We start from the raw sequence: 17030 nt of genomic DNA, 5'->3' as shown, positions 1-17030 counted from the left end.
CTTTATAGTGTGAAAATCAAAATAAATAAATAAATAAATAATAAATACCAATTCTGCATTAATCAAAATATCATATTTAAGCATATTTTACAACCAGGCAATGCCGGGCAGCCTGCTAGTATATATATGTATATATATGAAGATGTACCCGACGTTGCCCAGTATTAAATGTAACGTTAAATTCCTTTAAAAAAAATGGAAAGAAACATATGTGCATGCGAGTATTATGCTAGTTCTAAACAGTTCACTTCTTGTAATTAATTTTTTAATTGTAATTGTTTTTTCACACAGATTAGTAGGGCTTCAATGATTGAGGGGGGGCAGATCACAGTGTTGGTTGGTTGGTTGGTTGGTTGGTTGGTTGTTTTGTTTTACGGCATATCAACCCTTTTCAGGTTATTTAATGCCAAATCTGGTGATTTTGAAGAACGATTTTTTAATATAGTATATTTGTTTTTTAAGTCGTATTCTATTTAACCCATAGTTGGGACCCTAACAGGTACTACCACTCCGGGTCAGAGTGGACCTGGGAGCAATGGCAATGAAAGGGTGGCTCCACACTCTCTAAGGCCTGCAAGCTGGGGCCTCACCATCGGATATAGTTTAAGGTCATATCCAGGACTGCAGATCACAGTGTGAGACAGCTAAAATGGTGGTGTTTTTAATTATTATATTCCTGAATTCAGTTTATTCTTTGCGTGGGGGGGGGTCATGTGCTGTAAAAGCTAATTGGGGAAGATGGGTGTCATGTTAATCGGCAAGATATACTGGTTCTAGTTGTGCCGATGGTGTACATGTTGTTTTTGGAGACACATTCTTCTACAGCACATTTAAAAAACATACACGGCTTTTCTAGTTTTCAGTAAACTGTCGTCGGATATAGTGTTATTGTTTATTAGTAATTGTTTTATATTTTTTGTAATAAATAATGAATCCAATTTTAGAGTTCTTTTCAGTGGTTGAAATGTGTTTGTGTGGGATATTTCTTATTATTTTTGGTCCCCCGATTTATCGGAGAGGGATCTATGTTTTCAGTGGCGTGCGTTCATTAGTCTGGACGATTGCCAGATAACCGCCCATTTGTTTTTCCTGAAATTTTGCAACAAATTGTATTTCATGAACAAGATGTGCACAGGAGCTCAAAAGAGGTGAAAAATTACCCAAAATGGCCAAAAATAACACGTTTTGCCCCATAACTTTTGATCCATCCATTTGATTTTTCTGAAACTGTGGAGCCCATTGTTCTTAATATAAATCCAGTATGGGTGACCCTGGCAAAATTTTGGTTTGCGTCCCCAGGGACTTTCAGTGCTAAAAACGCCCCTTTTTGTAGCTCTTTTTTTCATATTTCTCAACAAAATCTTGATATGTCATGTCTGATTATATAGTAGTTTTTCATGGTGGTCAACTCAAATATACATGTGCTAAGGCCTGAAACTGCACCGTTATTTATTTACACTGGGATTCGGCATTTCAAGGGGCTCAAAAGCCAAAAATGCTCCAAAATGGCCAAATATGACACTTTTTGCCCCATAGTGTTTTTGATCCATCCATTAGATTTTCTTGAAACTTAGCCAAAATGTGGAGGCCATTGTTCTTAATATAAATTCAGTATGGGTGACCCTGTCAAAATTCTGGTTCGCATCCCTCTGGGACTTTTAGGATTTAAAAACTATACCTTTTTGGAGCTCTTTTTCCATATTACTCAAAAACTTGATATGTATGTCTATACAGTGGTTTTCCATGGTGCCAAATTCAAATATACATGTCTTAAGGCATGAAACTGCACCATTTGTCCATTTTCACTGGGATCCGGCGTTCCCAGGAGCTCAAAAAGGGTCACAAATACCCCTAAATTGCAAAAAATTACACTTTTTAGCCCATAACTTTTGGTCCATCCATTAGACTTTTCTGAAACTTAGCAAAAGTGTGAAGGCAACGTTAGCCGTTCACATTTTTCACATTTATTTCTTCACTATTTTTTGTGGCGTCATTTCACATGCTGCACCAGAGGGGGACTACGCATGCGTGGCTTATTTCATCTATATTATAATTCGCATGCATCTGGTTTCAATAATTATTATTATCATCCTCATCATTTATATATATATATATATATATATATATATATATAAAAGTGAATTTAGTTTACAAACAAATGGCTACACATAAGCATACATGTTTCAGCGAAAACCCGTACTGGGTTTTCGCTGAAACATGTTGTCCTTGGCCTGACGAAGCGATTCCCGTACTGGGTTTTCACTGAAACATGTATGCTTATGTGTAGCCATTTGTTTGTAAACTAAATTCACTTATTTTGGCTCTGTCTAAACATTGAGCACTCTTTTGGTGGACACACTTACAAATAATTACTACCAATACAATATATATATATATATATATATTAATAGGATAGCGTGTGCGTTATTTATTTTGTGTGTCACGCTTACATCCAAGTGACTGTCGTTTAATTGCTATGGATTTCCATTTCTTGTAATAAATAATTTTACCAAGAATTCTTCATAAGTTTTGGTTTCGATTATAGCTGAAGGAACTCAAGTTATATATACATATATGTTTGTTTTTTTTTCATAAGTTTTGGTTTCGGTTTCGATTCAAGCTGATCTACCCAAGTCATATGGATATATTTTTTTATTTTTGAAATCGCAACTTTATGATATATAAAAATCGATAGAAAATTAACTCTATAATAATATATACAAAATATGCAAGAATTAAAATATCATATTTAAGCGTACTTTATGACCGGGCTATGCCAGGCGTCCCTGCTAGCTTAGATAAATACTTTTGCAGTTTTAACAAGAGCTACAATAATATCAGAGCATCTCCATTTACACTGAACATCTACAGAATGCCAACATCAATATATTACATATGAATGAGTCCCCTGTGGAATTTCCACAGTTCCCGCTAGTTATTATTATTATTATTATTATTATTATTATTATTATTATTATGATTATTAGTGTTTTTATTAATGGCGGTTAAATCTGCTGGTCAACGATATAATTTAGGAAATTGTTATTAGTCAGGGTTTGTTTTATGTTAGAAAGTGCCCTATAAATATTTCATGAGTGGAAGAACTATGTTTGGCTCGGTACATGAGATTTTTCACTACGGCCATTTTATATTTATCAGGACATTCACTTTTAAAATTGAGGAGACATATTTTAATTCATGCAGAATTCATATTTATCATTATAGAACCAACTTTTATTGAATATCACATTGTACCTAATATGTAGAACTGATTTCAAAAGTTAAGAAAAAATTACTTGGGTGCCATCAGCTAGAATCGGAGCCAAAACATTTAGCATTCCAATTGTGTAACCTACCTATCGACAGATAGATAAGAAAGATTTAAGATTAAACCACTTGATGCTATGAATGAATTTGAGCATGCGCAAAAGTAATGGAAATATGTCGGCAAGTTGAAAATGAACTTTTTGCATTTCAATTTACCAACGTATTTATGTATGCATTATTTATCCATCCAAAGATTTTACTTGTTAATTACACACACACACACACACACACACACACACACATTTTACTCGTGAAATTTTCTCTCTCATGTTTATTTCTTCATTCTCTGTCAACCAATAACGTAATTCTGCAATCATATTTCAAAATTCATTCATTCATTTTGTATGAATCAGATAATTTATTGTTGGTATTAGTGTCCCCAATATTTTTATAGTTAAAATTCTTTCTAGAATTCCTTCTCGACAGACATATTATTTTTGAGTTCAGTATTAAAAATGATATTGTTGGAGAAAATATTGCATGAAAAAATCTTGTGTCAGACCACCACCACCGAGAGAGTAGGCCAGTGAATATAACAACGTCACTTCCTGATTAACTTGTAGGTATAGAAAGTTTCCGGTATTCAACTACGTGGTCACGCTAACAGGCATAAAAAATATGGCTACCGATTGTGTTACCGATTGTCCATGTATGTTCTAAAGAGAAAGAACAATTCTCCATTTGGATAATAATTATTATAATTGCACATTTGAGATAATTTTAATCTAACAAAATATAGTAAGTGAACTTGTTTTTGAACTTTGTTTTCTATCGGAGAAAGTCAAATATTTCATTTTATTTATTTATTTTTTTTTTTACTACAAAACATAATTTTTATATTTTTTCAGTCCGTTCTTTTAATAATAAATAAAAATTTTCACTGAGTATTTCTAAATATTTTAAAGTTAGCATTTTTCACAGCAGTTTTTTTTTGTTTTTGTTTTTGTTTTTACAATCGGTGAATTTTCTATATTTTAGCACCGGGTGCAATTTATTTCTTTGAAATATATTTAAAGCTTCAAGTTTTTGTTTTTTATCACATTTTAACTGTAAATAATTTACATGACAGGTTTGTTTTACTATGCACATAGATTCGAAAAAGTTGTCAAAAAACAAATATATAACAAATAAATGTTATCAAAGGCAAGATAAGTTACTTTTCTACCAAGCTGGATAAATTTTTAGTGTTTTTATTCAATGTAACATGTTTATTTAGCTCGAAAAACATACAGTGTTTACCGATGTATTTGAAAAATGCAAATGGCAGCATGCTTGCTGTTGCACACGGTAAGTTTGGGAAAACGAGTTTAAACAAAAAATTAAACAAAATACTGTTAGAAACTCGCTCAATATTTGTTACCATGACATAAGCGGACATGTATTCGGTGGGTTTCTAACAGTATTTTGTATAATTTGTTTGTTTGAACTCATTTTCCCAAACTTACCAAGTTCAATAGCGAGTATGTCGACATTTTTCTTGTTAAAATGTATCGATAAACATGGTATGATTTTCAAAGCGATTACACGTTTTAAAGTGAGTAAAACCCCGAAAAACCTTTCCAGTTAGGTAGAAGAGTAACTTACCTTGCCTTTGATAACATTTATTTGGTATATATTTAATTTTTGACAACTTTTTCGAATCTATGTGTACAGTAATACAAACCCAAAATTTAATTTAACTTGGAAATAATATTTAAAATACATGTGCGTGCACTGCACAAGCACCCTTATTATTATCATAATAATAATAGTAATAATAATCAAAAAACTCATATAGATGACATTGACTGACGCCACACCAACTAGTTGTGAAGGGTCAGGGAGGATGGAAGACCGAGGTGGGAGAGTACTAACCAAATCTCCACTGGAAATGTGCAGTTCAAATCTGGTACCTTGGCGAGGCATTTTGTCACCCAAACCCCAGGAAACACCAATGGCCAATGCCAACAAGAAATCAGTGGCAACGGCTGTTGCGATAACATGCAATCATCTGCACAAGTGGTCAAGAGGTGGAGAACACTGGAAATCTGGAGAGACTTGTTGTCACTTGGTCTCCAGGAAACACCACAGGTTACTGCCAGTGAGCGATCACTGATGATGGCTTCTGAGACAACTAATACGCTACACATTTTGATGAAAAACATGGGAAAAAATGGACATAGAAGAACAGAAAACAAAACTTTAAATATAATTTCTGTATTTAAAGCAATAGTTATTTAAATATTTCAACATATAATCTTGTGGGCAAAATCCAACTTCCTAATAAGGGGCACTCTGGATAGGAACAAAAATAATCTCAGTCATGAAAGATTTCTCCTCCACCGACCAAGGACAGAAAAGGTAACGTGTAGCATGAAAACAGATACTACACTGATCTTGTTCCGAAGGCCATAAAATATTTGTGTTTATTGTTTCTTTAATTGTTTGTTCCCTAAATTCATAATTCAGTTTTATCAGTATTAAATTATATATTGCTTTAAAATTACTTAGTTTTACATATATAATATTTATATTTTATATTGAATAAAGTTCAGTTTAAGTATTAATCAAACTGTGTTCTTTTTTCTTTTTAAAAATGTTTTATTGCTCTTTTTCAAATGGCTTTCATATAGTACTGACAGGCTGACAGATCTTACCTACATTGCCTGCAGACATTTTTCAGTTAACAGACCTTCTTCTTACTCTCGGTGGCCGTGGTCGAACAAGTCGTTGCATTGAATGTAGTGTCACTAGAGAAAAGGATACTATGTAACGTAGTTCCAATGACAAGCACTTTGTTTCCATCAACAGGAGGCATCTTTCCCCTCTTCCTCAACCACCATATTTTTATTCCTTCAAATATTAAAAGCAAATTATTGAATAACGAAAAGGCATCAGTATAGTTCTACTTCAGGTTTCTTTGCCTAACTTTAGATGATACAAATATTTTCATCTCTTCTGTAGCACGATTTTTGCACGGATAGGAATTTATTCTGCTCTATCGTTATTTTCATGGCAGGTACTCGACTGAGCTCCAATCTATAGTCTCCCTCTGCAAAACATTCACAACAAACATTTGTCTAGCTCCAACCACTGTCAACCACATTCTTCTACTCTCTATCCGTGCCTGAATCCAAATGCAAATTCTACGAGCAAAGCTTCTTTCTTAGAACTGCCTGCCTGTGGAACTCTACACTGCAGGACTGATTTTCAGCTGACTACAACATGGGCGTTTTCAAGTCCAATGTAAACAAGTTCTTGTTGACCTGTCCTCTTTAATAATCAAATTTGACCCAATTTCCAGCATTACTGATCATTATGGCGTTGTGTCCTCAACCTTCTGATACTCATACATCTGATCCTCGAGTGGCATTCAGGCTTTGATAAGCAGCAGGGTTTTACGATATGAATGAAAAAGTTGCATTTGCGAATGATTTTTCCAAGTGGCGACAAGAAATAATGAAACGCTTATCTTTTCGCGATTTTTGTTTTTTTTTTACCAACAATCTTCCAAAGCTCATTACTGAGTGAACAATGTCTTTTCAACCTTTATTTGGTTTTTAATAAAACGAGCACAGTCAAATTATTTAAACAATAAAAGGTTTAATAGAACAATGTTCTCTTTTTTTTTTTTAAACGAAAAAAAAAAAAACATCTGAAGAAATTCGAATGTTCATACCTTCAAATCTCAATATAAAATTTAGCGCATATTTAGAATTACACTTATTTAAAAATTTACAAAATGATCTTTATGATGTATGCCCTCGCTGCGAAATGAAGATGTCATATTCCAAAAATCATGTTGGTTTGGCTAGTAACTTTTCTATTTGGCTAGTAAACGAAAATATTTAGTTGTCAAAGGTCAACTAAAGATAAATTCGCTCGTAGAGCCCTGAGCAATGACTCTTTTGTAAAAGAAATCAATTGAATCATTAGTTTGTTTTTCAGACTCTCTTATAAAATATTCATAAATATAAATGATGCTTCATAAGATTTCAGTAATTTCTTTATTCTAAGCACAGCACATCGCCTGGACTTTACTTCAAATCAAAACTGTCCTCCTTAACACCTAGACATATATATATATATATATATATATATATATATATATATATATATATATATATGAACAAATGATTAATAAAACATGTTAAAAGACATCTTGAAAAAGAGTTAAAAACATATTTATTTCTATATATATATATATATATGAGCAAACAGTTAAACTAGATAAATGGATAGTCCTTAATCCGCGGAGTTTCGAAGAAATACTTTCCTTCTCATCAGAGGGTAGGAATTAGCAAAATGCGGGATCGGATTTTGCATGCAAAAGTATTTGATGAAACAACAAGTAAGTCAAAGATCTTACTTGAAAACAAAAAAAGTGAAGCAGAGGGAAATAGTGAAGAAAAAGGTGATTACACATGAATGGATAGTCTGGTGGAAGATAAATAATCCAGTGACGGTAAAATCCAAATGTATAACTTCAAGAAAGTTAAAAGAATTATTGCTCCATGGTGGGTTGTTGTCTCCCGGGATTAATGCCAACAAAATGAAAAAGAAAAACAAACAAGAAACATGATGAGAATAGTAGTCCAATTAATCTAAATTATCAATCCTCATCTAAAAAATGCAGCAACATCATTAAAGAAGTATATACTTTTTATTAACAGTAAATCAAACTTCAACCCCTGGAAACATTTCATCGACAACTCAGACAACACCTGTCAGTTTACCTTCAACTACTCCAACCTCGATGCCAATCCGAAAGAACATGTGGTCAATAAACAACCCGAATTTCACCCTAAAGGTCAGTATAACAATGAACACGAATTTTATCTTTTGTTTTTTATACACATACTAACGAGGAAACCCAGCGTTGCCCGGGTGTGTGGAGGTGTAGTAAGGAGCCCCAGAGTGGGGTGGGGTGAATTAAAAGGTGTTTAAAAAAACAAGTGTTATAGTAGCGGCATTGCTTGGGTCGAGTAAGAAACCCCGGAGAGGGGGGATAAAAAAATAAATTTGTAATGGGGGAGAGGCGAAACAACAGTAGGCAGTTTTGGGTGAGAGAAAAAAAAAAGTGGTAGTAGGCAGGCAGACTTGAACCCGTAATGCAAAGGAGCAAAAAAAAAAAAAAGATGACGTCTTTGCCAATGTCTCCATTGTCCGACTGGAAGTTTGGAACTTTGAAATTAAGCAAAATCAATCGAACCAGTATGATGACTTGCAAAAATAGCGACGCAAAAAAAAAAAAAAAAACGACTCCTCCTTGTAAAAAACTGCCCAGTTTAAGGTGAAGGAATGAATGTTTTTGGTCAATTTTTTGATATTTGTCGTCCGATGGGTCGAGCTTTAAAATTATACCAATCTCGTGAGGATCCGTCACCTCTGTCGAAAGTTTTTTTGAGACATAAAACACATACATACACACACACATTTTGTTTTTTATATATTAGACTAGTGGGGTGCCCGGCATTGCCCGTGTGTTTGTCAGTGTGTGTGTAGGAAAAAAAAGTGAAGGAGGAAAATAATGTGAAAAAAAAATGTGTTAGTAGGCAGGCAGGCTCGAACCCGAAGCCTTGAGGCGAAGGCGGAAAAAAAAAGTGAAAGAAAATGTATGTTAATGCGACACTAAGAGGGCAGAGGAAGTGAGAATCATTAAAATTAAACAAAACGTTAAGAGGATGAGTTCACATGGGTGCATAAATTTAACAAAATCAAACATCACGCGATAGAGAAATGAAGTCATGCAGTTAATTCTGGCTTCAAGCCAGTTAAGCTTTACGATTTTGCCCCTATTTGTTTGTTTCTCCAAGACGTTTGGAAAAACCAGCTCTCCACAAATAGGGAGTGTCCAAATAAATAGCAATTGTCTGATATGAAGGGTTTCGTCCACATTGATCAAAGCTTATTGCTTTTCTGGATGTCCCTGGCAGTTGCTTTGATTCAGTTCCACTTTTATATAGAGAAGTCAAACAAACACGCGAGAAGACAGAAAAGCGTGAATTTTATAAAATAAAAGTTGCTCAAATAAAAGATAGAGACAACCTCCTTTCGTAAATCAGAGATATTATAATCTAGGGAGTATATAAAAAGTTTTAAAAAATAGTGACCCCCGATAACCCCCCCCCCAAAAAAAGCCTTTACTGGACATACAAAAAATGCGCATATACACAAACACACATATTTTTGTGATGTGACGATTCCAATATTTTTCCCGATTCCGATACAATTACCGATTCTTTATAAATCTTTAAATATTTAACTATAAAATTGTTACTTTTCTCGATGACCATAAAAACATGTTAATTGTGCATATGTTTTCTTAAACGTAAAAACACACTTGTGGGCATGATCTGTAGCTTTTAACTTCTTTTGTAGTTTAAAATAAATATTACTTTATTATTACTACTTTCAGGGGAAGATTTTATTTTGTACAAAATCAAATAAAGATAATTAAAGGAATCGTTTTTGGCATTGGAAATAGTCACACATTTTTCTGATTCCGATACCCTACAACATTCTGATTTTTCTTATTCCCAATTCCAGTTAATCGTTCCAACACTAACACAAATGCACCACACACACACGCACACACACACACAGATATATCTTCTCAGATTTTGAAAGTCAAACTCAAATAGCAATCCGTTTGACATATTGATAGTTGATTTGGACTGACCTATTTTTTCCATTATTTTCTTTTCAATGTTTTATTGATATGAATACATTTTATTTCACTTTTCTCATTAAATACTTATTCTAGCTAAGAAAACTGCTACAAGGGAAACATTTCTCCTTACTCACCAAAACAGATTAAAGAAAAGTCATTGTGTGCAATTATTCTAAGTTCTCTCTTTAGAGTTCTTCAAAAATTTTACAAAATAATTTGATTATGAAATTAAAGTCTGATCAGATAAATATTTTTTTTTTTAACTAACAACGTTTCCATAGCAGAACTTTGGAAATACTTCATACAATATGGAGAAGTAAAACTCAGATGAGACTTTGGCTCATCCTTATGTTGTCATTAGGAGATATACAGGTTCACGACTCACTTATGTTCTTATTTATTAATATAAGATGCGCTAAAAGGATTTTGTACAGCATAATTCACATTGACACACCAGTTCCCATTAGATCACCAAAGTTAAGCAACATTGAGCCTGGTCAGTATTAAAATGGGTAACCATTTGGGAATTCCAGGTGCTGTATGTGCTCTCCGCTTATCTTGGAATTATTTCCAGTTGTCTAGCACTTTTTCTTGCAACTGGACCCAAGCAGTGCAGATTGAGGAGAAGTGTGGTTAAGGATTGTGCAACCCTCGCCTCACAGTTACATGTGCAGCTTCCTTTACAGAGGGTATCCATTGTCTTTCAAGACTGAACGGAGACATCGAAACGGATTTTCATATTTACATGTTTCTAGCTAACAAATATAAAAATTATTTCCGCCAAAGTGGAGGTTACATTTTTTGGTCATGTTTCTTTGTGTGCAAACTAGAATCAGCATCACTTGAGCAATCGTGACCAAACTGTTCAATACATCAATCATGGTCTAATTTTAAACTGATTAAATTTTGGGATATCTATGTGAAAAGTCAAAGTCAATGTCACTGAAAAGATTAAAATATGAAAAGTTGAAATTGTGGAAAAATATATTAAAGAAGCATTAAGTCCAAGTATTACGGATTTCAAACAGATTAGAGAAGTGCATTCTTTGGATTATTTGGATGACAATCTTCATCTTGTTATTTTCACAATGTTTTGGCCGATATAACCTCTTCCCTTATTTTGTCTTGTAGTCATTCCATTCCATGAGCGATGTTTCTGATAAAGGGGGAACAATTGCCGTTTTCTGGAATAGAATCTGTCAATATAACACGTATTGTTGGCTAGTTTTTTTTATTTTGAAGTATTATATTTTTTAGCTCTTTACATCAAATGACTCCATGCTTTGTCTGGAGTGATTTCCATTAAAAAAAAATTAATCCACTTATTACCGGCGTTGGTTACAACTAACTTGTCATAAAATGATTCAAACGTAAGTTTGGCCACGTCAAATTACCGTAAGAATATTAGATTGTGTAATGATTGTGTAGAAATGCATTCGATAAGGTAGAAAATTATTTATTAAAAAAAAAGCAGAATTTGAAGAAAACGATCGTATTTGCTTATGAAAGACACAGGAGAGTTAAAAAAAGAGGTAATTTTTTTGTTTCGATTTAAACAAGATGGCCGCAATTTTTCACCTACTAACATGATTAAAGTTTTTTTTTATATATAATTCAGTAATATTCAGGTAATTTCGACTGCATAATTTGGAAGTTAACATTGTAATTTATTAGAATTGACAAAGTCAGTAGAAACTATTGTTTTTTTTTTTAATCTGAAAACTCCATTTATCGACTACAACATTTCGTTCTGATAGTGTAGAAACGGCATAAATTTTGTTATTTTGAATCAAAGTTGACACAACAACACAAAGAAAAGAAACAGATCTCGGATTTAGAGAAGGACTATTTTATTAGGCTGTTGATGTTGCCTCCCTCTCTGCTAGCAACAGAGGAGAAGGCATATCAGGGAGACAGATTTCTGGGACGTGGCTCTTTCGTTTGTAATCGCTTCTTAAGTCATTCTTTATCATGTCTCATTGCTTCAAGCTTCCAACGAAGAGTCTTCGCTCTTCACACATCTATCTTCTGTAACATGGTTCCTTCTTATTTTTGTTCTCACAAGGAACAATGCCAAAAGGTCAGCCACTTACCTCTATTTCCTGTTTACCTGCTAACATTTCATCAAATAAATACTAGTGGACGTACCCGTACTGTTTAAACAGTACGGGTACGTCCACTAGTATTTATTTGATTTGATTCAGTTCAACTTTTACATTAACTCAGAGGAATTTTTTTTTCTTCAAAATTTTCTTCCACGTATGTGTGCATATGTATATGATATACAATGAGAGGCATTCTTTCTTCTAAGCATATTTTGTTGAATAAAATAGGCATCTTATGTCTACTAATTCTGGTTAGGCTCCTTTCTAATTAATTTTACTGCTTCTGACAAGAACTGGCTGATGTAGTCGCCATATTTACTGTTGACCTAAGTATTTTCTAATCTGTCTAGATTCATCAACAAGGAACATTAATTGAACTACTTCTGGACAATTTATAGAAGTTTTTTGTTTTTTTTTGTTTTTTTGTATATTTGTGCATGTTCTATTAGTAATTCATTGGTTAATAAAATATGTTGTTTCTATTTATTTGCCTCCCCACGAGGGCAAAGTTACACACAAGGTCGGTTTTTAATGTGGAGAAATTCAGCTCCCCTAAAAGGGGTCACTCTGGATTGGAACAAAAATAAAAATTGCCTTAGTCATGAAGGATTTCTCCTCCACTGACCGAGGAGAAAGGGTGAAGTGTAGTATTAAAACAGATACTACACTTTGCTCCTAGCCAAAATGGCCAAGAATGTTGTTATTCTTGTCAATTTACGTGCATTTTAGGGTGTTATTACTATTATAAATATTTATTTTATTGATATTTGTTATTTTTAAGTTTTACTTAATAATGCTTCTTATATTTCTAGTTTATAGTAGTGTGTTCGAGAATAGACGTGTTGTCTACTAAAAGTTTTCTACCTTGGAACTGGAGGCAGGAATGTTGATTTATCAGGTGTTTAGCAACGGTGCTGTCTTCAGATGCATAGTTAATCTCCTTGAGAATGTTGTGGTAGTCAAACCTATGTATATGTTTTTTCGTTCACTGTTGAAGACATAATGGGCATTTTAATTCATATACCAAGTTTGTCCTATCTAACAACCTAGTCAAGGTGGAGAAGTTATTAGTTATAATGAGATTTTAAATTTATTATAGTTATTAGTTATAATGAGATTTTAAAGTTATTATAGTTATTAGTTATGAGATTTTAAATTTATTATAATTATTAGTTATGAGATTTTAAATTTATTATAATTATTAGTTATAATGAGATTTTAAATTTATTATAGTTATTAGTTATAATGAGATTTTAAATTTATTATAGTTATTAGTTATAATGAGATTTTAAATTTATTATAGTTATTAGCTATAATGAGATTTTAAATTTATTATAGTTATTAGTTATGAGATTTTAAATTATTATAATTATTAGTTATGAGATTTTAAATTTATTATAGTTATTAGTTATAATGAGATTTTAAATTTATTATAGTTATTAGTTATGAGATTTTAAATTTATTATAATTATTAGTTATGAGATTTTAAATTTATTATAATTATTAGTTATAATGAGATTTTAAATTTATTATAGTTATTAGTTATATTAGTTATTAGTTGTATGTGTGTACACATAGGTATATTTATATATATATATATATAAAAAAAAAAAAAAGGAAAACGTCTACCTTAAACCACTAACCTAGTTCTAAAACAGATCCTTTGTTCGATAAAATGCATGCCCATTGACTGATAGGAAGGGGCGCGGTGGATACTAGAAAGCTGATTGGCTAACTAAAAATCCTCAACATATATAAAAACAAGAAGCAACCACAGAATTCGCGCATAAGCCTGACGAATCCTATAGTGGATGAAACGCAGAATATTCAGTGTAGCTTAATCGCCATATATATTTTATAAATTACTAACTAGCTCTACCTACGTATTGAGCACTTTTGAAGTAAATACTTAAAGTTTACGCATAAATCTATACTTTCGTATATTAAATTTATGTGAGTAAATGAAGTAGTTATATATATATATATATATAAATACGCATCGAGTGTGCTTGAAACCAAATCACAGCATAATATTAGGGAAATAAGCAAATATTTTACTTGTTTGAAATCTATAACAAATATATTTCAGAGGTAGACTCCATCTTCAGTCTGTTCTTTTGTTTCTCCCCCCCCCTTTTCTTCTTCCTCGCCATGTTAAATTTGGAGAAAGAAGTCTGTATAGAGCCACGCGTTGTATCTGGCGGTTGTATTTTGAAATGTTTTAACAGGTGCGATAACGCGAGAATAACGTCAAGAATGAGAGTTCAATAAAAACGTTGTTTTAATTTGAATAAAATAAAATACGCATCAAGTGCACTTGAAACCAAATCACAACGTAATATTAGGAAAATAAATAAATACTTTATTTATTTGAAATTTATCACAAATATATTTCGGAGGTAGACTCCATCTTCAATGTGTTGTTTTGTTTCTTTTTATTCAAATTAAAACAACGTTTCTATTGAACTCTCATTCTTGACGTTATTCTCACGTTACCTACGCACAGTTCAAACATTGATCTGAAATGGAACACGTACATCAAGTCTGTTGCCAAGGTCGCTGGAAAGATGGTGGGATCCTTCTACCGCTCCAGAAGATATCTCACTACTGATGTAATTCTCTATCTATATAAAAGCCAAGTACGTCCAAGGATGGAATACTGTTGCCATATCTGGGCAGGAGCTGCTAAAAACAGCCTATCCTGCCTTGACAGAGTACAAAATAGACTTCGTGGCTTAGTGGGGGATGCCCTTTTCTCTACCCTGCAACCTCCCACAGAAGAGACGTTGCGAGCCTGTCCTTGTTTTATCGTTATTTCCATGGCAGATGCTCGTCTGAACTCCAATCTCTGGTCCCCCCTCGCCTATCTTTCACGAAAAACACCCGTCTAGCTGAATCCACTGTGAAAAATTTTCCCCACTCTATATCTGTGCCTAAATCAAAACGCGGATTCCATGAACAAAGCTTCTTTCTTAGAACTGCACGCCTGTGGAACTCTGTTCCGTCTGCCTGCTTCCCTCCGGACTACAACTTGAATGTCTTCAAGTCCAATGTTAACAAATTCCTAATGAACCGCCCCCTTAAGTAAACACTTCAGCAAATCTCCTCACTAACTTAATGTACTTGCAATAACCCTTATCCCTGAGTGGCTTCCGGGCCTTGATAAGTGGTGATCACTGTGTAAAAAAAAAAAAAAAAAAGAAAAATTTCAAAATACAACCGCCAGATACAACGGGCGGCTATATACAGACTTCTTTCTCCAAATTTACAACATGGCATGGAAGAAGAAAAGGAAAAAAATAGAAACAAAAGAACACACTGAAGATGGAGTCTACCTCTGAAATATATTTGTGATAAATTTCAAACAAGTAAAATATTTGTTTATTTTCCTAATATTACGTTGTGATTTGGCTTTCAAGCGCACTTGACGCGTATTTTATTTTATTCAAATTAAAACAACGTTTCTATTGAACTCTCATTCTTGATATATATTACAAAGGAATCACCACTCATCAGGGCCCAGAGGCCACTGGAGGATAAGGGTTAAAGTTGGTCAAAAGGACAATATCATAGTAATCGTTAAAAGTGTAAATTTGGTAAATTGGATTACTTAAAGGGAACTGCTCATCAAGAACTTGTTTAAATTGGACTTGAAGACGGCCATATTGTAGTCAGCTGGAAATATACTAGTAAGCCGCCCAGCATTATCCAGTCATAAAATACACTTAAATATGATATTTTGATTTATGCAGATTTCGTATTTATTATTATTCAGCCAATTTTCTATTGATTATTATATTGTACCCAATATATCATAGTGATTTCGAAAGTGTAAGAAAATATATATGAATTGGGTGCCATCAGCTAGAATGTAAACCAAAACATTTAGCTCTTCAGTATTATTCGTTACCGTCTGAGCTAATTTATTTAAAAGATAATTTTTTATATTCTAATTTCTGCAAATAAATAGTTCAAATGTACCTATTTAGTATGCCTCCCCACGGGACAGAGTTAGACACCAGGGTCGTTTTTTAACGTGGAGAAAAGGTACAAAAATAAAAATTGTCTCAGTCGTGAAGGATTTCTCCTCCACCGAAAGAGAACAAGAAATGGAAGTGCAGCATGTTCAAATGTAGTGCTATGCTAAATTCGTCCCTTTCTACTGTCGGCAGAATCGATGTGCTGAAAATGGTGTAACAGATCTTTTCTGTGACCGTTTCAGCTCCATAACTTTTAGCGTTCTGAAAGCCGCCAACCCTATTGGCCGTATCACCAACGTTCACGAGATTGCTGTCTAAGTGACTGTCAATTCCAGCATTGTATTTGGAAACTAATTGAATTCTTCTGTTGATTCCCTAATGTTTATGACGTCAGAGAAACTCGTTTAAACATAATTTTGAATTGCAAAGCCGCGTTGTTATTAATGACAAGTGCATGTGGAATCAAGCTAATGAGCATCTCAGTCAGTTTGGTTGAACTAATACTCAGCAGCAGCAGCAGCACCCGAGCCATATTCCTGCAATCGACACCTGAAAAAATGTAGGGCAATTCTGAGCAGTATTTCGGGGACGCTAAATATTTATTAGTAATAATAGTAATATTTAGTAGTATTAGTAGTGTTATATTTAGTAGTATTAATACTAGTGTTATATTTAGTAGTATTATTAGTAGTATTATATTTAGTAGTATTAGTAGTAGTGTTATATTTAATAGTATTAGTAGTAGTGTTATATTTAGGAGTATTATTAGTAGTGTTATATTTAGTAGTATTAGTAGTAGTGTTATATTTAGTAGTGTTATATTTAGTAGTATTAGTAGTAGTGTTATATTTAGGAGTATTAGTAGTAGTGTTATATTTAGTAGTATTATTAGTAGTGTTATATTTAGTAGTATTAGTAGTAGTGTTATATTTAGTAGTATTATTAGTAGTAGTGTTATATTTAGTA

At 33.1% G+C, this 17030-nt stretch overlaps 1 protein-coding gene across 1 annotated transcript in view; it reads left to right on the top strand.

Annotated features, from left to right (window-relative positions):
- Window positions 1-17030, top strand: part of LOC145255806 (uncharacterized) — a 654582-nt gene that overhangs the window by 562789 nt on the left and 74763 nt on the right. Inside the window, exon 11 of the mRNA XM_080114494.1 lies at window positions 7980-8116. Coding sequence (XP_079970620.1) covers window positions 7980-8116 — 137 coding nt within the window. The remainder of the gene's footprint in view (window positions 1-7979; window positions 8117-17030) is intronic.

Source organism: Euprymna scolopes, chromosome 31 (assembly GCF_053919585.1).
Source record: "Euprymna scolopes isolate OS-2025 chromosome 31, ASM5391958v1, whole genome shotgun sequence".
In the NCBI taxonomy this organism is placed as follows: domain Eukaryota; kingdom Metazoa; phylum Mollusca; class Cephalopoda; order Sepiida; family Sepiolidae; genus Euprymna; species Euprymna scolopes.
Note: the sequence above shows the minus strand (reverse complement) of the source record. Positions and strands in the feature narration are given on the sequence as shown.